The sequence below is a fragment of the Eumetopias jubatus genome, unplaced genomic scaffold (assembly GCF_037043125.1).
Source record: "Eumetopias jubatus isolate StellerSeaLion01/CBP00866 unplaced genomic scaffold, mEumJub1_p1.0 scaffold_14, whole genome shotgun sequence".
In the NCBI taxonomy this organism is placed as follows: Eukaryota; Metazoa; Chordata; class Mammalia; order Carnivora; family Otariidae; genus Eumetopias; species Eumetopias jubatus.
Genome location: NW_028274820.1, coordinates 52,648,198 through 52,671,865, shown reverse-complemented (window position 1 = coordinate 52,671,865; position 23,668 = coordinate 52,648,198). Strand labels below are relative to the sequence as shown.

The window sequence follows — 23,668 nt, the reverse complement described above, 5'->3', positions numbered from 1 at the left end:
AGGGCATTTGGAAAATTCAACCTTTAGTTATATTATGAACATAGGAACTCCCAAAGTACTATTACATCTGTAGCTATCATATATACCTAACATCTTTTATCTAATAATTATTTGTATATTGACTTATCCTCCTTTTACCAGATTACAAGCTTATTAGAGCCAGGCAGGATCATACCCACCACCTAAAACAATGTCCTACGTGTTACAGATGCATAAATAATTAACAAACATAGAAATGAAGATTTAAACTAGCTTTTTCAACATTATTTTCTGAGTATCTTTACATATGAAGGAGAGAGGATTCCAGCCTTTCTTTTAACCCTGGTGTTTTACTACAATTATTAACAGGAGGGAGGAAATGACTTTGTATAAATGTTAGTAGACAGAATTAAAACTGCACAATCTACTGGGCAGGCTAAGGATCTTTGAGCCAAGAACTCATGCTAAGTTTAGTATTTAAATTTGTGTTTTTTATAGATACTAAGATGCAAAGGGAATGAACATGTATTATAAATCAAAAACAAACTTAGTAAATAAACTTCACATCATATATGAAAAGTATTGAAGAGCCGAGGATCCCATAAATGACATTATGTATGTCTTTTAAACCACGGCCACTACATTTTACGAACTAGAGTTAAATAGATGAATTAAAAGATGGTAAGGAAGGTATTTACCAAAAGAAAAAAGCAGGGCTACAACTGTGAAGCCACTCAATGACTTCCTGACTCCTATTAGCTTTTTTCACTTTTGACTTTTCTTTAAGTGCTAGCACATTTTCCTCGAAATAATTGGGAGGAGTAAGAACGACTTGGTTGAACCATTAATAGAGTAATAAATGGCTTTCTGGTTTGAAGATGAAGGAGATATATTTTGACTTTATCCAGTGGTCTGTGTCAGATCTGAGGATTTGTTACAACATTACCACAAATTGGCTGGGAGGCTCCAAGTCGTCTCTCAACCTCTCTGCATTTGGACTGGAGTTGGAATCTGAACTCTGCCATTTTCTAAATGTCTGACCTAAGGCAACTGTTTCGCTATTCTGAAGCCTCCATTTCTTCATTGTAATTAAGAGATGGTGACTAACTAATATAATATATGTAAATTGCTGGCCGCTGTGTTTGGCATTTAATTAAGTCTCAATACAGACTAGTTTTTACTGTTGTTATGGTCATCATCTAATATCCCTGCCAATAATGACATTTTGTCTTTCTGTACTCTTTTTAATGTTGCTTTCTGTAAAACTTTAAATACTAGGCAACACTGTTTTTGCATATTATGACTAACTTAGTTGTATTATTTTCACTCATGAGAAATATCAAAAACTCTGTCAGCACAGAATGTGTTTCTCCCATCTCCCTGCCTGTATGTAGAAAGCTATTTGTCAATCTTGGTTGAAAGATGCTAAATCAGCATTCACTTGATTTTTTTTTTTTTAACCCGTTACGATCTTGAAGGAAATTATGTGAAAGTAAAAGGAAAAAAAGAGAAATTAAAAAAATAAGATGGACATTCAACCTTGGTCTACCTGCCTGAAAGCTATCAATGAAAGTATAAATATTTCTCATCTTTGCATGTCGGGTTGGGGTATATACATACACATTGGTATATAGACACGTATACGTGCATACATATGTTAACGTATACAAATATATATGTTTATTTATCAAATTACTTTATAAGCCAACTGTATTCTGGGGTAGGGAATAAGATTCTCAAACCACTGAAGAGTAAGTGTTTCATATAAACGTTTTGGACCTTGATTTTATGTTTAAAATTAAGAAATGCATTATTTAAAAAATGCATGCCTTATGTCCACAATAGCCAAACTATGGAAAGAGCCAAGATGTCCATCAACAGATGAATGGATAAAGAAGATGTGTATATACACACACACAATGGAATATTATGCACCCATCAAAAAAACAAAACAAAACAAAACAAAATCTTCCCATTTGCAATGGCGTGGATGGAACTAGAGGGTATAAGCGAAGTAAGTCAATCAGAGAAAGACATGTATCATATGACCTCACTGATATGAGGAATTCTTAATCTCGGGAAACAAACTGAGGGTTGCTGGAGTGGTGGGGGTTGGGAGGGATGGGGTGGCTGGGTGATAGACATTGGGGAGGGTATGTGCTATGGTGAGCTCTGTGAATTGTGTAAGACTGATGAACCACAGACCTGTACCTCGGAAACAAATAATACATTATATGTTAAAAAAAAAAGATAGTAGGAATGGAAAAATGAAGGGCGGGGGGAATCGGAGGGAGAGATGAACCATGAGAGACTATGGACTCTGAGAAGCAGAGAGTTTTAGAGGGGAGGGGGCTGGGAGATGGGTTAGCTCGGTGATGAGCATTAAGGAGGGCACATATTGCATGGAGCACTGAGTGTTATATGCAAACAATGAATCATGGAACACTACATCAAAAACTAATGATGTAATGTATAGTGACTAACATAACATAATAAAATAAAATTTTAAAAAATTGCATGCCTTTCTCAAAGGAAATCACAATCATTAGTACATAGTTCAAAAGACACCTTTAAATCATCTAAAAAGGATCAGCTGCAGTGTTCATCAATGCTCTTTCAGTAACTCATTGTAGCTTTGAGGAAAGTTCTTAGCTGCCAATAGTATTAAGATTCTTTTTCTGATCTGCATGAGTTAGTGATTGTTACTCTTATGTGAGAGTAAAAACGAACTTCAAAATTTTAAAAAGTTACAAAATCACAGGTAACAAGAGTCAAATGTAACTACATCAAATGTAAAAATTTCCATACAGCAAAGAAAATAATCAACAGAGTAAAAAGGCAATCTACATACAGAATGGGATAAAAATATTTGAAAAGTGTATATTCAACACGGAATTAACATTCAAAATATATTAAGAACTGTACAACTCAACAACAATAAAATAACCTGATTTTAAAATAGAGAAAGAACTTGAAAAGACATTTCTCTAAAGAAATATACAAATGGCAAAGATGCATATGAAAAGATGTTAAAATTACTAATCATCAGGAAATGAAAGTCAAAATTGCATAAATTATCACCTCATACCAAATACAATGGCCACTGTCCGAACAAACAAACAGTAACAAATGCTGTCGAGGATGTGAAGAAATTAGAATTATCCTATGATCCAGCAATCCCACTTCTTGGTATATATCTCAAGAAAATGGAAACAGGATCTCAGAGAGATAATTGCACAACCATGTTCATTGCAGCATTATTCACAATAGCCACAAGGCTGAAATATATATTTATATATATATAGTGAGTATTAATCCTAAAAATGCAACTGTGCTGTCATATGCTACAACATGGATAAATTTTGAGGACATTATGATAAGTGAAATAAACTCATCACAAAAGATAAATGCTGTATGATTTTTTGTATGTGAGTTATCAACAACAGTCAAACTCATACAAAGAAAATAGAAAGTGGTTACCAGGTGCTGGGGTAAGGTGAAAACAGGGAATTGTTCCAGGGATATAGAGTTTCAATTTTGCAAGATGAAAAACTCTAGAGATCTTTGTACAATAATGTGCAGATAGTTAACACTACTGGACTGTACACTTAAAAATAGCTAATATGTTAAATTTTTTTTACCATGGCAAATAAGTTTTATAAATCAAAGTATATTAACATAATTTACAAATAGAAAACCCAACCCGAGGGGCACCTGGCTGGCTCAGTCAATAGAGCATGCTACTCTTGATATTGGGGTTTTAAGTTTGAGCCCCACATTGGGTGTAGAGATAACTTAAAAATAACATCTTTAAAAAAAGAAAAAGAGGGCACCTGGGTGGCTCAGTTGGTTAAGCAACTGCCTTCGGCTCAGGTCATGATCCTGGAGTCCCGGGATCGAGTCCCACATCGGGCTCCCTGCTCGGCGAGGAGCCTGCTTCTCCCTCTGGCCCTCACCCCTCTCATATACTCTCTCTCTCATTCTCACTCTCTCAAATAAATAAATAAATCTTTAAAAATAAATAAATAAAGAAAGAAAGAAAGAAAGAAAAAGAAAACTCAACCCCAGTAGCTTGACTCAAATTTTGATAATTCCAGTTTGTAACAAGTAGAGTTGAAATATAATTAAAAATTTGAATTCTGCCTACAATATCCTCCCATTTTAATGAATGGGTGAAAAAAAAGCAAACCCCCCCTCAATTTTCCTAAAAGAAACCAGCAATATCTTTGATAAATCTCCATTGCCATAAAAGAAAAATAACAACCATTATAGGTCTCAGTGGTGGCTCCTCAGAGTAAGGCAAAAAACAGTGGAGGCTATACACCTGTGGGGTGGAAACCTCAAGATCTGCTTGAGCAAAACCTGCTCAGTCTTCAGAAGGTCCAGGCACAAGATGTCAAACCCTTTACTGAATTCTGAGTTGTACTCACAGGTAGCAATGGTCCTTGCGCAGTTGATGTGAGGTGTTTTTTTTTTTAATTAACATAATGTATTATTTGTTTCAGGGGTACAGGTCTGGATTCATCAGTCTTACACCATTCACAGCGCTCACCATAGCACATATCTTCCTCAATGTCCATCACCCAGCGCCCCCATCCTGATGTGAGTTTTTATCATAGTTCCCCAACTTACAGGCTAGAACATGTTGATCAAGACCTATATAGACTTTGTGCTTTATATATATTTTTACCATGGTAGCACAAATGACACTGTATTTTCTCCATTTGTTTACTTGTCCATTTCTCCAAGAGACTGTAAATTTAGAAGTCCATATGGCTACCTCATGTATCTTGCCATACTATGGTCATCTTCTCATTTCCTGGCTCAAGTCCCAGGCTCAAGTAGCTGTTCAGTATACATGGATTAAATTGGCCTGAACTATTACTGATTATACATAGGCTGAACTGCAATTTAAAAAAATAGGTGAAGGACATTGGTCAATTTACATACATAGTCATATACTTGTAAGTGTACATGCAATAAAATATTAAGCTGATATGTAAAGAAGTTTGGATTAGTGTTTGCTACAAGTCAAATGAGTTCTTCACTCTTTTGACATAGTCATTTTTATTTACTTATTTTTGGAAATATCTATTTGAAATTTCATAGTTGCTTCTACCAAGGTTATAAATTTTTTGTAAAATAAATTAGAATTTTATAAGGGTTACATTTTTAAAAAGAAATCAGGTTGTATTATTTAATACCGACATTCAAGGTTCTTCTTTTAAGTTAATAATGAATACTCTTTCCATAAAAAATCTTAAGCAGATCTCTTTCTGAATTAACGCCTACCTCATTACTAATTTCATTTCGAACCTTACTCATATTCTACTTTATAACATTTTCAGTAAAATCTCACTACCGAAAAGAGAGCTCTATGAGGAATTACTGTGTTTCAGCCATAAGTTTATTCTCTGTAGAGAATATGGGTATTTCTCAATATTAAAAATATATTCATTCTTAAAAAGTCACCACCAAAGTTTTCTTATGTGGATACTGCATTCTAAAATCAATGTGTGGTAGTGTATGTACGCCCTCAGGAAAAAAAAAAATCACACTCTAAATATGCAGTTAAAATAAAGTAAAATTGAAAAATGAATCACACATAGAGACTAGAGAATATAACAATGAATCTCAAAATAGAAACAATGATGAAAGATTTAACTGCACTACCACTGAAGAACTGATGGTGAAAAGCCTTAGAAGATGAAAAAGCACGGCTTTCACTTGGCTGTTGTTTGCTTGCCCTTAAACAAAACACAAAACCCCTGCAGCTCATAGGTCCCTAAGAAGACTTAGGCTTGACATGGGTGATGGCAGCCATATTAACTCTGAGATCATTATAAATGTCTATATTGTGAATGTAAATTATGTTGTAAGAATTATGTTGGCTAAGAGGATTTACATATTTAGGTTTTAATTTCCTTTTCTTTTACCACTTAACATTTTTCATTAAAAATAATCAAAGGTGAGGATCTTATCTGCAAATTATATCAAAGTGAAATATGCAATTATTCTTTGGAAATTCCTAATCTATTGGGAAGTCATACATTTATTAGCTTTGCAACAAAGATACTTCCATTGAGACTAATTGTCATTTATTCAGTATAGGTCCCACTGACTGCTCCAAAGGCCAGGAGATGTCAGAGGTTAGGGGCTGTGTCCTGGCACCTAGGACAGTAGCACACACTGACTAGATGCCCAGTGTGATTGACTCTCACTCTTGCAGGACATTATTAAGTCCATATGCAAATCCTCTAGAGGTTCTAAACTGTGCATGTGTCTAAAATTAATTAAGAATCGCAAATCTGGGACCCCTAATTTTAAAATGTGGATATTCAAAGAAGCTTATCACACTGGACAAGTCACTCTGATTCAAAGAAATTGCTGTTAATTCAGCTGGAACTTTAGGCAGATGTCTTCAGTGCAAATCAGATTCCCAAGTTGCAGTATGTATTTTTCAATGTTTCTTTTCCAATGCTCTTCATTAATTTTAAAGCCTGAAAAGTATCAGGAGTATAAGAGTGACTTAAATCTGACTAAAGAGAATTTTTAAAATTTGAACAAATCAATTAAAGAAAAAAATTAAAAATGTCTTTGACCTTGAAAGGAAGACTAAAATATTGGGAAAAATTCTTGAAATGACTAAATGTGTTAACCACCATTCTTTCTATGAAAACAAAACCAAACTAAAATATTCTTATCCAAAATATCCAATGAAATATTTTCTTTTTCAACAATAAATTCACCAACAGATTTAGAGATTTTGCAAGATAAAGAAAATCACATTAAATACACCCAGAAACCAAAAAAGGAGGCTTGACAGTTTGGTAGCTAAGTTAGGGTTAAAATGATTCAATGATAATTGTTTTGAGTTTCTACTAACACAGTGGTAACAAACTAACTAAAAGTTTCCGACAAGAAAATGATAATATTCTCAAGCCTATATTAAGCACAAAGAGCAACAGCTCTTCTTCACATCCTCAGTATTCCTTTTTTTTCCTTCCCAAAGCCAAAATGTTATCATTTTGTATAAAAGAAAATGAAAGCCAAATGGTGAAAATGCAAAGATATGGCTAAACAAGTAGTCAAAATTTCAGTGGTTTTATCTGCAGCATGCTGAGCAACCAAACAAAGCCAAGATATTGTCCATCTTTTTGACAGACAAAGAGCCTCAGAGGTCCAGAGTGACATGCCCGAAGGCTGGCACGTGATTGGGCTAATTAAATTAAATAGCAGGAAACAGCTTTTCCATATGCCACTGCCTGGCCACACACAAACTGTAACAGTAAATCTTTATACTACTCAAGGGAAAATGTAACCATTAAAAAATATACAGTATCAACACATCATCCAAGAATCAGAAGTTGAATATTCACATAAACTTCCCTGGCCTGGACTTTAATGCCAAATGTCTAAGAACTTCCTAATTCACTTTAGGGAGCCATCCAAAAGCCCATTGTAATTAAAGAGGATGAAAAAGACACACACACACACACACACACACACACACACACGCCCCTGCTACATCCACCAAGGTTTACCAAAACTTGAATATAAGCCAATATTCTGATTGCTTTGAGGACACATTTCTACACTAAATCAAATAAAAACTTCAATACTTCTGAATCCAAGTTAAAATCTATTGCTTATTTTCTACCACTTTTATATCCTCCCTCCCCATTACCCAGCTGCAACTCAGAAGATCAATTGCAAAAAGCACAAAACCTTTGTAAACTCTTGAGAAAACACTTCTCCCATGCACCCCCCCCAGTTCCTTACCCAATAACATAACTTTCTCTAAGTTTGCCATTGCACTTCTAGCTTTTGTTCAAGACGACATCATTTTAAATTAATCCATATTTTCATGTTCTAGAAGAATTTCCCTGGTTTGGTAGGTGCTACTCATTTTTATCAATCATGGTTTTCATTAGCTTTGATTTCTACTTGTCAACTTAGATAAAGCAGCACTGTGATGGAAAAAGAAAGGCAAGGAAACTGCTTCACAGGGATCCTGTATTAGAATATTCCAAGGTAATTTTAACTTAGAGACACAGAAAATTCAAAATCAGTGCAGACCATGGCTTATCCGTTTAAACAGAAACATTGAATATATAATACCGTATACAAACTCTAAGTTATACTTAATTTGGGGGGAAATTACATTTATGGTAGCCAATATTCAGATGTTATATTCCATTATTTATGCTTTTCATACTTGAATTTAAGAATCTTCATTAGACTAATTATTTCTTACTATAGATGCAAAAGTTGACTGAATTAACAGACCACAAGCTAATAAAATTATAGCATTATATTTAACTACAAAAACACACCCAATTCATGGGGATTCCATGTTACTCAGAAAAAGAAAAAAGAAAGAAAACTGGGAAGGAGAAAGTAGAAAAAGAGAAAATCTAACCTTTGAAACTGAGATTTGAAAAGTTTTTTGAAAACTAGTCAGTATTATTATTTTTTATTTGGTTTATTCCATATAATTTTAGGATGCCAAATGTCATCCAATACGCACAGGTTGGCAGTCTGTTTGTATATATATGCCAGAAATCAATAAGCAATTGTTATTATTATTCCTCTGTGTCTGCCTTCAACATTTGTATTTGAATGTGAAGATGACCAAAATCCAAGAAATTCAAAGCCTAGGAGAAAATGGTCAAGCCACCCAGAACTGACTTGGGAGGAGCCAGTAAGTGACAAGCTTCTATAGTGAAACCAGGCCTGTGAGTGAGCTGAAGCAGCTCCCTCCCCCATTCTCTGTCCCCCCCCTCAAAAAGCTGTATTTATCTCTTCACACCTTTCCTGAATCTCGCTCCCTTCTGCACCCTCATTCTTGCCAGAGGGCTCTGGGCTAACATTAGTAACTTCCTAGTGTCATCCATCCCTTTAAACATGAAGAACATTCAATAGATGCCCAGAGAGCATACAAATTAGTGAGAGAGAAGCACCAGGTTGAGAGTCAAGGCAACTGTAGGCCTGCCCTAACCAAACTTAAAATCAAGTCTTGGAAGGTTCAAGTGATCGATATTCTTTAAATAAAAATAACAAATTTAAATCATCTGGCATCTAATGAAAATTTAGTAGACATTAAAAGGAGCAAAAGAAATAAGAATCGTGTTCAAGCAAAAAGATTAAGCAGACCCAGAAATGGCAGAGACAGTAGAATTAGCAGTAAAGTGCTTTAAAATGAATATTATAAATATGCCCAAAGATTTAAAGGGAAACATGAATACAAGGAGGATATAAATAGAAAATATATAAAAGGACCAAATGAAGTCTCTAAAAAGTACACTATTTTAAAGAAGAATTTGTTGGATGTGAGTAAACGAAGTTTATTCGCTAGAAGAAAAGATGAGTATGGCAATAGAAACTACACAAACTGAAATACAAAGAGAAAAAATAATAAGAAAAAAATGTACACACTTATAGAATGGTGAGATGCTATGAAGCCATCCACCCTAGGTGTAATGGAAGTCCCAAAAGAAAAGGAGAAGAAATATTAGAAGAAACAATGTTTCACACATTCCCGAAATTTAAAAAGTACAAACCCACAAATGCGAGAAGCTCAGTGAGCAAAAAGAAAGGAAGAAAGAAAGAAAAAGAGAAAGAGAGAGAGAAGGAAGGAAAGGAAACCTGTATTAAGCCAAAGCCAAATCATAATCAAGTTGTTGAAAACCAATGACAACAAGATCATCTGAAAAACAAGCAGATGAAAACATACTACCTGATTTTAAGGCTTGCTATAAAGCAATAGTAATCTAGGTTCTGTGGTATTGTTGTAAAGTTAGATATATAGATCAATGGGATAAAAGAAAGAGTTCAGAAATTTGCTCACACATATGTTTAATTGATTTCCAACAAAGGCATCAAAATGATTCAAAGGAACAATTAAGCCTTTCAAAAACTGGTTCTGAAAAATTTAAGATACCTATATAAGATAATGAACTTCAGCCTTTCTTCACATCATACAATAAAACCGTATGGCTCAAAATGGCTCTTTGCCTTAAACGTAAAAAATAAACTAGAAGAAGAAAACAAACAAGCAACTCTTTCTTAGATAGGACATTAAAGGATTAACCAGAGAAGAAAAAATTGATAGAATGGGACACATCAAAATTAAAACATTCTGCTATTGAAAATAAAAAGCAAACTATAGGTTAGATGAGAATATTTACAACATATATACCCAGAAATGGATTGTACCCAGAATATGTTACTCCCGTAACCAATAATAAAAAGACAGATGCTCCAATAAAATAACAACAACAACAAAAACATGCAACAGGAGCTCCTGGGTGGCTCAGTCAGTTAAGCATCTGCCTTTAGCTCAGGTCATGATCCCAGGGTCCTGGGAGTGAGCACCTTGTTAGGCTCCCTGTTCAGTGGAGTGCTTGCTTCTCCCTCTCCCTTTGCCCCTCTCCCTCCCGCCCCCCACTGCCCTGCTCATGCTTGCACTCACACGCGCTCACGCGCTATCTCAAATAAATAAAATATTTAAAAAATATGCAACATAGCTGAATCAACAATTTATCGAAGAAGTTCTACAAATAGCCAGCAAGCACATGAAAAGATGCACATTACTAGACATCAAGAAAACACAAAATAAAACCACAATGAGATTGCATTACACATCCACTAGAGTGCATATCATTAAAAAAATCTGACAGTACCAAGTGTTAGCAAGAGGAACTCTCTCATACCTTGCTGATGAGAATGTAAAATACTAAATAATCAAAAGTAATTTGGCAGTTTCTTATAAAGGTAGACAAACAGCTCATAACTCAATAACTCCACTTCTAGGTATTTACCCAAAAGAAATAAAGACAAATATCTATAAAGACTTGTATAGAGTATTCACAGCAGCTATATTCTTAATCACCCACACCTGGAAATAACATAAATTTCCATCAGTAGAAGAATGCATAAACAAATTGTGACATATCCATATAATGGAAGGCTATTCGGCAATAAGACAAGACCATTATTACTGATACACACATGGATGGATCTAGAAGCATTTTCTGACTGAAAAAAAAATCCAGTCAGAAAATATCATGGATTCATTTTATAAAATTTATTTATATGAAATTGTAGAAAAATCAAAACTAAAACTAATGCATAGTGACAGAATACAGATGAATGATTGCCTGGGGCTGAGAGGAGAGTGGGGGTGGGGGCTTGATTAAGAAGCAGCAGGAGGGAACTCTTTGAAGTGATATATTCTATATCTAGATTTTGGTGTACACATTTGTCAAAATTCATCAAACTGTACATATATAACGAGTGGATTTTTGTATATACTTTTCAAAAGGGTAGATTAAAAATGAGTAAGATTTAGAGAGTTAAAGTAACTAAAATAAAAACCTCATTTCAATTCACTTAGCTCATCATTTTATTCAAATTATTATGGAAAGAAAAAACCCAGGACATTAGAAATTGGACTTTTCTGAATCCCTGGGAGAGCCTCTTGGGGAAAAAATTTTTCATCTGCTTCTATATCTAGAAGAAAATTAAATTGCGATACATATATAAAGGCATACAATATAGAGTGATACTTGAAATTTGCATTAAAGAAAATTTTTAAAAAGAATCAAGTTGAATTTTTTCATGAGTTTCTCAGATGATTCAAGCAATAAAGCAAAAAATCAAACCATTTAAAATATGTACCAGAAAAACTGAATGTCAAATTTACTCTGGTGAAGTATAAATAAAGAAAAGAGGGATTTGATACAACACCATCATGACCAAAACATATCTAAGATGCTAAAAAATAGAGTGTAAAGTAAGCTTATTCTTTATCATGTTAAATGGAGGTAAAACAGAGAGGACTGATGACTATTCAAAACAAGGGAGCAGTTTACTAAGATGGAGGCAGCAACGCAAGATTTCTTGTTCCCAGATGGAACAAGTTTAACATTCACCCAACTGGAGAAAGTAGGAAAAAATCCTCCCACTCAAAAAAAGATTCTCAGAGCATTTGTTAAAAAGCAAAGACACAGAAAAGTTTAGTGCTTTTTTTCCTCCCTCCTGACTCCGAAGAAAGGCTGAGCCCAATGCAAATGTCAAGAGAATCCCTTGCAGGCTCCTAGGCAAGGCCAATTTTCTGAGGTGTACTTCCTGAGTGCCGGCTTTGGTGCTGATAATGGGGTGGGAATTAATGCTAGAAGAGAGCTGGGCCTAGACAGAGCTTATCAGAAGACTGTCTCCCTGGCCAATATCTTTTCTTAATACATCTTTTGGAATGAAGATCATGTGGATCATTCACACCTGGTGTTGTTTTAAATTTGATGACTCCTTAGTTGAAGTCTAAAAAAATCTTGGGGTTCTTCTTATAGTCGCTAAAGGAGGTGGAAGGAAAGGAAGCAGAGAGGCAGAAGTGTAATGTACTTACAGAATCTCGCAAAGATCATTCCAACCTGGGTCTTTCCCCACAAATTGTGAAGAGGTTGCTGCTGAGTAAGTTCTAGACCGCCTCCTGCAGTGTCGTGGGCTATATATATATTACCCTTTTCTGTGGGCGAGGACACGCACACAGTGGGAAAGCAGTGAGTTACTCACTAGGAAAAAGTTAAACTGAGGGGCGCCTGGGTGGCTCAGTTGGTTAAGCGACTGCCTTCGGCTCAGGTCATGATCCTGGAGTCCCGGGATCGAGTCCCGCATCGGGCTCCCTGCTCAGTGGTGAGTCTGCTTCTCCCTCTGCCCCTCCCCCCTCATTCTCTCTCTCTCTCTCAAAAGTAAATAAAATTTTAATAAAATAAAAAAATAAAAAGTTAAACTGAGTGTGAGATAGGTTCCTGCTAAAGAGAAGAAAGTTACTAGTCCCAAGAAGTTCTTAGTGATGCTACATTAATAATGACATTAATAGCAATAGGTAATTTTTACTCTGCACCAATTTTGCTACCATATATTATGTTATTTACATAAACTAATCCATTTAAGCTTCACAGCAATCCAACAAAAGATGACAATGTTAATCATATTTAACAAATGAGTAAACTGAGGCTTGGCACAATTAAGTAATTTGCTCCAGGTGGTACTGACAGTAGATGATGAAGTTGGAACTCCTGTAGTCTGACTATTGCATCAGCATTGTAACCACGAGGCAGCTCCTCACATGGGTCTCAAAGACAAGGAGAAATGCCACTCTTTAAGTTTGGTGTGTATGTAGTCAAAACAACTTATAGGTGTTCAGTAATACTTCTCTTTATTTAAATATGCATAAAGATGAGGTTGATTTAGTCTCCAAGATTAATATGCATCATTTTTTCTTCTTTCCAAACTCTACCTTTCAAAAACTATCTATAGAATACATGGATATAGAAAAATTAGTACTCTAAAGACCATGAAAATTATCTGACATACTATTTTTATTTAAAAATGTGTCCCGGGCACCTGGGTGGCTCAGTTGGTTAAGCCTCCGACTCTTGATTTCAGCTGAGGTCGTAATCTCAGGATCATGAGTTTGAGCCCCTAAGTGGGCTCGCTTGAGCCCCTCTGTGTCTGCCCCTCCCCCTGCTCGTGCATGCGCTCACTCTCTCTGAAATAAAATCTTAAAAAAAATAAAGTGTCCAGCATTAAAGCACAATGATGCTTCATATAGGATATAAATTATGACAAATCAACTCAGTTTAGGGAGTATTAAATAAATTCACCAAGAAAAAAATTTCCATCATTAACCCCTGGCTGAAAATAAAAATTAAATAGTAACTATTATCACTAGAGGCGGTGTAAAGAAATATTACTAATGCGACATACAGCACAATAAATAGTCAAGAAAAAAATGATTCTATATTTCACATAGAAACCAAAAGTGAGCCAGAAATCGTAATAGGGAAGAAAATGTCCTTTAGCCATTATGAAATTTGAAAAAGAGAAATGTAAAATAAAACCCAGAATTGGGTGTTATATGCAACTGATAAATTGTTGAACGCTAAAAACCACCACCAACAAAAAACAAAATCCATTCAAACGAAGTTTAATTGAGCACTTCATGGGTTCTTCGTGTGGTGCTAGGAGCACTGTATATTTGCACTGGCTTCAAAAGCAAAAAGACATGACACATAGGTAATAATTAAAGAAAAATTATACAGTAAGTTATATAGAACAAATTCCAAGTTGACCGAAGAGTTAGAGTGGGTTCGAGAAATCAGAGATGGCATAAAGGAGAAAAAGCAAAGTAGGTTTTAAAAAAGGGAGTGAAAGCCTTTCCAGATAGGGAAAAAAGTTTGATGAAACTCGCGAGGTTAGAGTCCCACGCTGGGAATTTGCTGTGCATGGTTAAGTGATTCAGCTAGACTGGGAGGGATGAGTGCTTGGTCTGAGTATAAAGGCGGAATTAGATGAAACAATTAGGTAGATGTTGTAGGTTCTGTTACAGAGAAGGCGAAAACGGTATTTTACAGTAAGTTAATTGAATTAGTATAAAGATCACACTGATGTGGAAGGGAGCTATCGCAATAATAAAAGAATGAATTTGTTTCACTATTAAGGTATTGACCAGGGAAAGCAGAGCCAAAGAGAAAGTAAAGAGATATGATGGCTTGGAAATCAGAAACAGGAGTAGCAGTTGCTTATAAGAAATAAAGGAGAGGAAATAATCAAAGGTGATTTCATGATAATCTGTCCAGTGTCTAAAGAGTGGTTCCGCTGACAGAAATGGAAAAGCTGGATAAAACAGCACATTTTACAGACAGTGAATTTAAAAGCTTTGAGATGAGTGGAGAGATAATTGAATAGTCTTTCCAACTGACAAGTATTAATAAAGCACTTGGTAGACTTCAAGTTGTCTTTAAGGTAAAGACAGAGATCTTTAAACCCTTAAATCATTAAGATGTGCATATCTCTCCTAACACTAACATTTTATTGGTCTGGGACTGAGTAACAGCAATAGAAATATTCTGGCATGAGCAAATATTAATTTGTTCAGGTTTGACGGCCCACCTATTTCTAAAATGATGTAGTGAGAATCTGTTAACACGCTATAAAATGAGAGGAAGATAAGCTAAAGCAGGATTCTATAACAGAAAATATAATGTGAGCCATCAATGCAAGCCACACATACAATCTTACATTTTCTAACACCCATATCAAGAAAGTAAAACAGGTAAGATTAACTTTAATACTTAAGCTAATATATCTAAAATATTATTTTAAGATGCAACCAAATACATCATTATCATGTAGATATGAATATATTTTTGATACTATGGCTTTGAAATCTAGTGTGAATTTTACACTTGCAGCATATCTCAATTCACACCAGTTGCATTTTAAATTCTCAATTGATATATGTGGCTACCAGTATGGACAGTACAAATACAGGGGTCTTTGTAGAAATTCTGTCAACAAAGGCACAAGGATCAAAGCAAAGTTGTAAACATGGGTTCAACGTAAAATTTAAGTGCAAAGTAGACACGAGTAAAAATGAGTAACCAGGATAGAATTCTGTCATATAAATGAAGAAAAATAACTCTGGTTTAGTTTTTAAAGGTCACCAGAGAAAAGGCATTTCTTAAAGGAAAGACAAACTTAATCTTTTCTTCAGTTTATATTAGATACAATAAACAGCAAGACTGTAGCATTTAAATGGTTCATTGGGAGAAAGAGAAAAGGGACAGCCTCAAAAGCTAGGAAACAAGAGACAGCAACAGGAATGGCAGACAGGCAAGACCAAGATCGGCTAGAAATAAGGAAAACAGAGATGATGCATGAGAAAGTGGAGCCCAACATTCATTAAGGTCTTCTCCCTTTAAAAATAACTCAAATGGAAGAATATTTTTTTTAAATGTATGTAACTGGAAAACGGATCAAAGATCTAAAAGTAAATGCTAAAATTAGAAACCTCTTAGAAGGAAATATGGGTGTACATCTTTGTGACATTGGATTAGGAAATGGTTTCTTAAATATGACACCAAAAGCACAAGTAACAAAAGAAAAAATAGAACTTAACAAAAATACAAATGTGCGTCAGAGGACACAATCAAGAAGCAGAAAGACAACCCACAGAATGGGAGAAAATATTTGCAACTCACATGTTTGATAATTTCCTATTCATATTTTGGGTATCCAGTAAATATATTTAAAAACTCTTACAATTCAACAACAAAAAAACTAAGAAGCCAATTTAAAAATGGCTTGAGGACTTGAACAGACATTACCCCCCAAAAGATACAAATGACCAGTAAGTAAACTTAAAGATGCTCAACATTATTAGCAATTAGTGAAATAGAAATCCAAACAACGAGTTCGTATTTCGCATCCACTAGGATGGCTGCAATATTTTAATAAAGGAAAATAAAATGTTGGAAAGGATGTGGAGAAATTGCAACCCCTCTGATCCTGCTAGTAGGAGTAGAACATAGTTCAGCCACTGTGGAAAACAATCTGGCGGTTCCTCAAAAGTTAAACAGCATTACCATAGGACCCAGGAATTTCACTCACCCCTAAGTATATACCCAAGAGAATAATGTATGTTAACATAAAAGCTTGCACATGAATGTTCATAGCAGCATTTAGTCATAAGAGCCAAAGAGTGAAAACCAAGTGTCCATCAACCAATAAATGGATAAACAAAATGTAGTATATTCATACGATGGAATACTATTCAGCCATAAAAAGGAATGAAGTACTGTTACATAAACCTTGCAAACATTATGCAGACGCACTAAAGGCCACATTGTATATGATTTCATTAATACCAAATCTCCACAATAGGCAAATTCACAGAGACACAAAATAGTTGTAAGTGGTTGCGAGGGGTTGGAGGGAGGAGAGAATGGGGAGTGACTGCTTAATTGCTACAGGATTTGAGTTGATGAAAATATTCTGGAATCAGATAGTAGTGATGGTGGCATAGCATCACGAATATACCAAAATCCACCTGAATTACAGACTTTAAATGGGTAAAATGGTAAATTTTATGTCCTATGCATTTTATCTCAATAAAAAAACAAAAAACAAAACACAATGTGCAACAAATAGCTCAGAACTGGCGAAGAAAAATAAATTGCCAAGTCTTGGTGAATACTCTTGTCAACAGGCTAAACAACTGTTTAAATGAGAAGAGAGAAATAAAACAAAAGAACAGATACTATCACAGCAGTAGGAGCAGTAAATATAGTGAGAATAACCTAGAGCTGAGTTAAAATGCAGATGAAACAGAACAATATATGAGAAATATGAGATAGTCTATTTTGGGAACTGTGAATGAAGAGTCCAAGGAGCTTAGGTAAAAGCTATTAAAAGTCAGGCCACATTTCAGGAAGTAGTTTAGAGCCCCTGGACAGCTCCAGAACATTATCTGTTGAAAAGTGTAGACTCCTGGGCCCTCTGTCAGGACAACAGAATCAGAACCTCTGGTAGGTGTGGTCAGAAGCCGAATTGCCAATGACTTCCCTCAAGAGGATATTTATGCATCTTTCAAGTGAAAAATCACCTAGGAAGACAAGAACTCAAGACAAATGTCTCTATTTTTCCTTTTCCCATTTTATACAGAATGATTATCAAATGCACCCTCAATAGGTCAAAAAAGGTTCTAAAAGGCAGCGTCCTAACTGCTCAGAAATAGGTATTTGGCTTTGATTGGGGAATGAAGGTAAGTGGCAAAGGACAGCTGTGACCTGGTTGAAATCTTTTCTCCTTCTCTCCCCCCCAGAAAGTTAACCCCAAGTGCAGGCATTCTGTTTCACCCCTTCCTAAGACTGGCTCTGGTCAGAAAAAGAAGAAACTCACAAATTTTCATGATTCAAAATGGATGAACATCATGTGTCTAAGGATGATACCTCTCATCTATGCATTAGACAAAAAAAAAAAAGAGTCCTAATCTCATAGCAGTGATTAAGAGAAAATTGATTCCAAACAGTTTGTAAACGCTAATGAGGGGAGGGAGAGAGAGAGAGAGAACTGATGATTTAATAAACCTGGACACATGAAAAGAATTATTGCATAAATTCTGTGTGGTAGTAAAGGTAGAGAATAAGGACTCTTGTGCTACAGTGCCTGGGTTCAAATTAGAGCTAGACTGTCACTGACTGGGTGACCTTGACCTTATATAACGTTTTTTTGCCCCAGTGCCCTCATCTCTGCAACGAGACAATATCTACCCCATAAAGTTGTTGTGAGGACTAAATGAGTTGCTAGACATGTATGTTTCCAATAGTTAAAAGTGGAAGTCTTTTTGTAAATCAAGATGGTCCCAAAAGGTTGCATTGTCTAAACCTTACAGTTTATAAGCCTTAAAGAAGGTCAACTTATGAAATTAGAAAACCTTTCCAATCTAAATCAAGAAGTTCTAAAAAGTCACATTCCCAATATCTTGTTTTATTTGCCAGAATTCTTTGATTGCCCTCTCATAATTTTAAAATCCAGATGGAGGAATTATCAACAATAAAGGGCATGGTAATCTACCTGTCAAATTCCTTCTCTTTCATCTCCAAGTTCTTGATTATAATTGGTTATAATTTGTAGACCTTGATTATTTATCATTGTTAGTTCACAATTGTATACCCACAGTTCTGTGCTTCCATTATTGAAAAAAATCACGAAGAGGGTGCCTGGGTGGCTCAGTTGGTTAAGCGACTGCCTTCGGCTCAGGTCATGATCCTGGAGTCCTGGGATTGAGTCCCACATCGGGCTCCTTGCTCGGCAGGGAGTCTGCTTCTCCCTCTGACCCTCTTCCCTCTCGTGCTCTCTATCTCTCATTCTCTCCCTCTCAAATAAATAAAATCTTTAAAAAAAAATCACGAAGAAATGCCAAATTAAAAAAATACTGTTGTCTACCTATACATCCATTGAGTACTAGGTTTCAAAAAAATGGTTAGTGTCTGAATTCCTTTTCAACATCCTTTAGAGAAAAAAAAAGTATAAAACAAAGTAAAAAATTTCTTATAGACAACTTTTTCAAGTCTATGAAAAGTTAACAGTCTCCATTTCAGCAACCACCTTCACCAATGAGAAGGTGGATTTTTACTGCCAGAACAGGAAGTCTAATGTTTATTTATTGCAAGTCCTGGCAAAAAATATTTTCCTGAAGAGAAAGTTCTTAACATGAGATTGATACTTTTTATTGAAACATCCACTTTACACTTGAAAAATCAGATATACAGTATAAAACCATTATCTAATTGGTTCCTCCAACTCTTTTTTTGAGGATCTCTGGTACCAAGTTAATCAAGTTTATAAAAGTCCAAAGGCAATTTTTAGGAAATTAGAGCTAATGGTATTCCCACAATTCTGACCAAATTATCAGGGTTATAGCATTATGGAATGATAATCCATTTTGTAATAGTCAATGATATTAGCTCCAGAATTCTCAATAATCTAATGCAATATTGTTGTGATTTAGAATAATTTTAATTTGTATGATGCTATTCAAGTTTAGATTAAGGGAACAAAAACACAGTAACACATTATGAAGTACTGACTGATGGAAGTTCTGCTAGCAACTGACCAGAAGAAGAGCTGGGTATGTCATGGCGCAGGGATGTCTATGGCCCGCTTTCCTTTACCTGAGCCAGGCCCCTTGTTCTTTATGCTAGTATTATAATAATCGTTTCCATAGAAGGGGAGGTCATTTAGTTTTTTTTCTCTTTTACGTTTATGTGCTGTTACTTTATACTTGTAGGTCAGGCTGTCACTGTATCAGATAAAATTATTATGATACATGGAAAATTATTTATTTTGATATTTATTGAGTGCTTGCTGCATTGGAGGGATTATGTTAACCTTTTTAAAAATAATTTTTTAAGTTGAGCAAGGTTAGGAATTAACATTTATATAAAATTTTATATTTGGAAGTTGACATCAAACATGATAACATATCATGAAAAAGAGGCCACACTGGGAAACGGAAAAGGCAACAAATTTTACATGTGTTTGCTATTTGATAATAGCTGACATAAATAGTTTAAAATCATTGTTGGGTTTATTATTTTTAATGGCATGAGAAATAAGTGCTCAAAATATCTTCATTTTCTTGTTTCAACAACGAATGGCAATATATTTTGGTATATGAGACCTAGCGCAAGAGCTTCAGATCCGATTAAGTATATCAAGTTTACACAAAGCCAAATGTATGAAAGGGGATCTTTTAAAAAAAACTTTATTTGAGAAAGGAAGAGACTTATAACAGAAGGCAAGAAGAACATACAAACAATATATTTACAACACAAAACAAGAGATCACCTTCAAGGGTGTAAATTATAATAAATACAGTAGATTTGAAAAGAGACATTTATCAATTAATTCTAAGATGAATTAAGTCCAGCTTTCTTTTTCACTGGTTCCAGGTAGTTTCTTGATTAAATTCAAAGACTATCAAATTCAAACAATTAATGTCCACCAACTGTACTGATGAAGCTCTCTCAAATGACATTATAAAAAATAGGTTTTTTTTTTGTTTGTGATTACATATCTTTGAAGTAATATTATACAAAAGTCTGCTCAGCCACATGTTCCTCCCCAAATAAAATGTATTTTAAAAGATGCACTATCCCTTTTTTATGAGATTGAAAAAAGACTTTAAAGAAAATGAATATTTATGAGATGGAAAAAATATACAATTTTATCTTAGGAATGCCATATTTTTAATGCAAAACAACTGACAAAAAGTCATTTTAATCTTAAGGAATATACTAACCAAAATATGGTGGTAATAGGAAAAGTTGCCTATTATAGCTATTTGTCAAATTATCAGAAGGACTTTCATTATATGGAAAAGTTTTAAACTTTCTAACTTCTAGTTATGTTAATTTAATTTGAATGGAGACTTTTTAAAAAAGGATAATGTATCTTTAGCAGTGACCTTTTTTTAAGAAATATTTTTAAATGTCACAGCAAAATGTAAACAACACGTGCCAATAACATACAGTTGTTACAATGTCTACATTTGGCAAAATCGCTATATCTCCTTTGAAACAGGATACTACACCTTAAAATACCTTGGATTTAGAAATATAAATATTTTAATAGAAAAAAACCTCACAAAGATTCTAGGTCAATTTGGATTATCCATATTAAAGGGGTCTTAATACAAGGAATCTTTAACTAGCTTAACAAAAGTAAACCTATAAAACAAGGTAAACATATCAAAAGGGAGTATGAAGGAAATGTTCCAGTGAAAAGCTTCCTTAACAATTTCCCTACTTGCGGTGTTATTTTCTTAGACAATAAATCAATTCATAGAGTGCCCTTTAAAAACAGAAAGAGTAAAACACTATCCTCCGTTTTTTTTTCCCCCTACATTCCTCATTACATGAATCACTTGGACTTCCTGTTTCCACAAGGCATTTCCTGTTCAGCCTCATAGAATCAGTTTTCTGTAGGAGAACAGCAGGAACCTGACAAAGAACGGACTTAAATAAACAGAGTCTTCTGTTGCCTTCAAAGTTGTTTGTATTTCATAGCATCAAAGGACACAGTTCTTCTGAAGGTGCATTATATACAAGTACATTCTGTTGTTGAGCCTAACTTTCCTAAGTTTTTATTTGCCAAAATGGTATGGTCTATGCCGAGTCATTATGGAATTCTACCTAAGAGATCCTAATCATATGATTATAAAATATGATACACCTTCTTCTTTTAAACGTGATTGTGACTTCGTATCAGATAATCATCATACCATTACTGTGTTTTCTACAATTGTAGATAGCATATAGCATCTGATTGGACCATAATGCTGCACATTACTTCTGGCCGATATCTGCATCGGCTTCATTTGATCTTTTTTGATAGACAATGTCATCAAATAACACAAGATAAAAGTAAAATGAGCAGTGCTAGGTGAGACAAAATGTAATATTTAAAATAGTGCTGTACTTTGCAATCTATATATTTAAAACCACCTCTATTCCTAATATTTTCAATTGCAATCTATACAATAACCTAAGGACTGTTGGCGTGGTAACCAGAACATTTAACTTAACGAAAAGAGAGAGGAAGGAAGGGGCAGACTACCTTTAACAGTGTTCAAGACTGTAGTATGATACATTATGTACAACAATGTGAAAATTGAATTCTACATATCAAAGAAAAAATCAAGAACTAATAGAATGTTTCATTGATCAGACTGGGTAACTATATCCAGCAGTCGCTGATCTCAACAGATAAACTAAAAACAACAGTGAGCTCGTTTTCCTTAGAAGTAATTGGTGTATCAGGCTTTGGGATGAATTTAAAGCCTATTAATAACTTGTATACTTATGTAGTATAATTTTAGTGTAACAAGTATTTCCTTACCAGTGGAGTTTCAGTGAAACCTTGATATCTATATAGAAATCAGTACATAGAGAAATCTCTATATAGATATATCTGCATTAAGTAGAATCCTTAAACACTAAAATCAAATCATTCAGAAATATAAACAGATAGGAAATAATATCCATTTACCAAAACCGGCAATGCATCTCATATTCAGATAATGACTTTAATTACAAATCCTGGAGCTAAATCTTTGCCTATTACCTGTTGCATAAAAGCAGCCTGCTCCCCAGATTCCATTTCCTGGATCTGAGCATCTTCATCACTGTCCACCGGCTCCTCCTTGACCTTCACTGCCCCAACTTGTCCCAGTGTGTCATCCACACAAGCACTGCTGTCGCTCCTAGTGCTGTTGCCACTAGAGGGCGCTCTGTCTTCCTGCATCGCCTGGTCCCCCTGAAGCTCTTCCTCCGCTTCCTCCAGGTGACTGCCTGGTTGCTTCAGTTGTTCAATAGATTTCGAAAGCAGCTAGAAGAGAGTGTTCAGGGGTTCAAAATTCAATAGTTTTTGGTGGTAACAGAGAAGCAAAATACACTTTTATTTCTAATGACTCTACTTCAGTACGGTCTGGTTTCTAGTTTCTGGATGTCAATTGCAGAATGAATTTGTACGCCACAAACTTCCTCAGTGATGCTGCATCTGAAGCAGTCCCATCCCTGCCATATTGTGTTGATGTGGGAGGCAGAGAATGAGGTCTCTGAGTGCTTTTTTTCAGGGATTACTCTTTAACACACTTAGAAAATGGTGGGGAAAAGGTAAATAAGCGTTTTCAATGGGAACCATGGAACTTTTACAAGTAGTTTGTACTGAGACAATTTAACCCAAATAAACCTGAGAATTTTTTCTCTCAAAGAGAAAATGGAATGGAATTAATGGAAAGGTAATGAAAAACTTCCACGATCTCATTTTTTGACAAATGTCAACCACTATAAAATACGAGCACAAATGCTAAGGCCTCGTCTATCTAATTTTCTGATACCTTGAATGGTCAAATAATAAAACATCTTCTTATATATACACGGTAAAACATGGAAATATTGATTTTGAAATCCTAAACTTTAAAAAGATGTGGGTTTAAAAAAATTGTCATAGCACTAAAAATGTTTTATGAACATATCCAAATTAAATGACAGGAAAGAAGGAATTATTTTTAATTTGAAAGTTATTATTTAGACCTTTTCTTTATTTTATAAATTAAATTGGACTCTATCTTCAGAAGTATATATGAATTAACTGCTCAATGATTTAAAAAAAACAAAAACAGATTTAACTTAAACAATAGCAAAGTATCATGGTATAAAAGCTCAATAAAATGGGGTAAAATTCTCAAGATGATTTCGTGTCACAGTAGATCTCACTTTGATTCACAATGACCCCAGTGACTGATCATCGGCAGACCTTGAACTGTGGTTTCAAAAGC

General features: G+C 34.8%; 1 protein-coding gene across 5 annotated transcripts in view; it reads right to left on the bottom strand.

Annotated features, from left to right (window-relative positions):
- HDAC9 (histone deacetylase 9) overlaps window positions 1-23,668 on the bottom strand; it is a 733,933-nt gene that overhangs the window by 348,806 nt on the left and 361,459 nt on the right. For all 5 annotated transcript variants that reach the window (XM_088018628.1, XM_088018630.1, XM_088018632.1 and 2 more), the window contains one exon: window positions 22,453-22,716. In XM_088018628.1, the coding sequence (XP_087874754.1) occupies window positions 22,453-22,716 (264 nt within the window). The remainder of the gene's footprint in view (window positions 1-22,452; window positions 22,717-23,668) is intronic.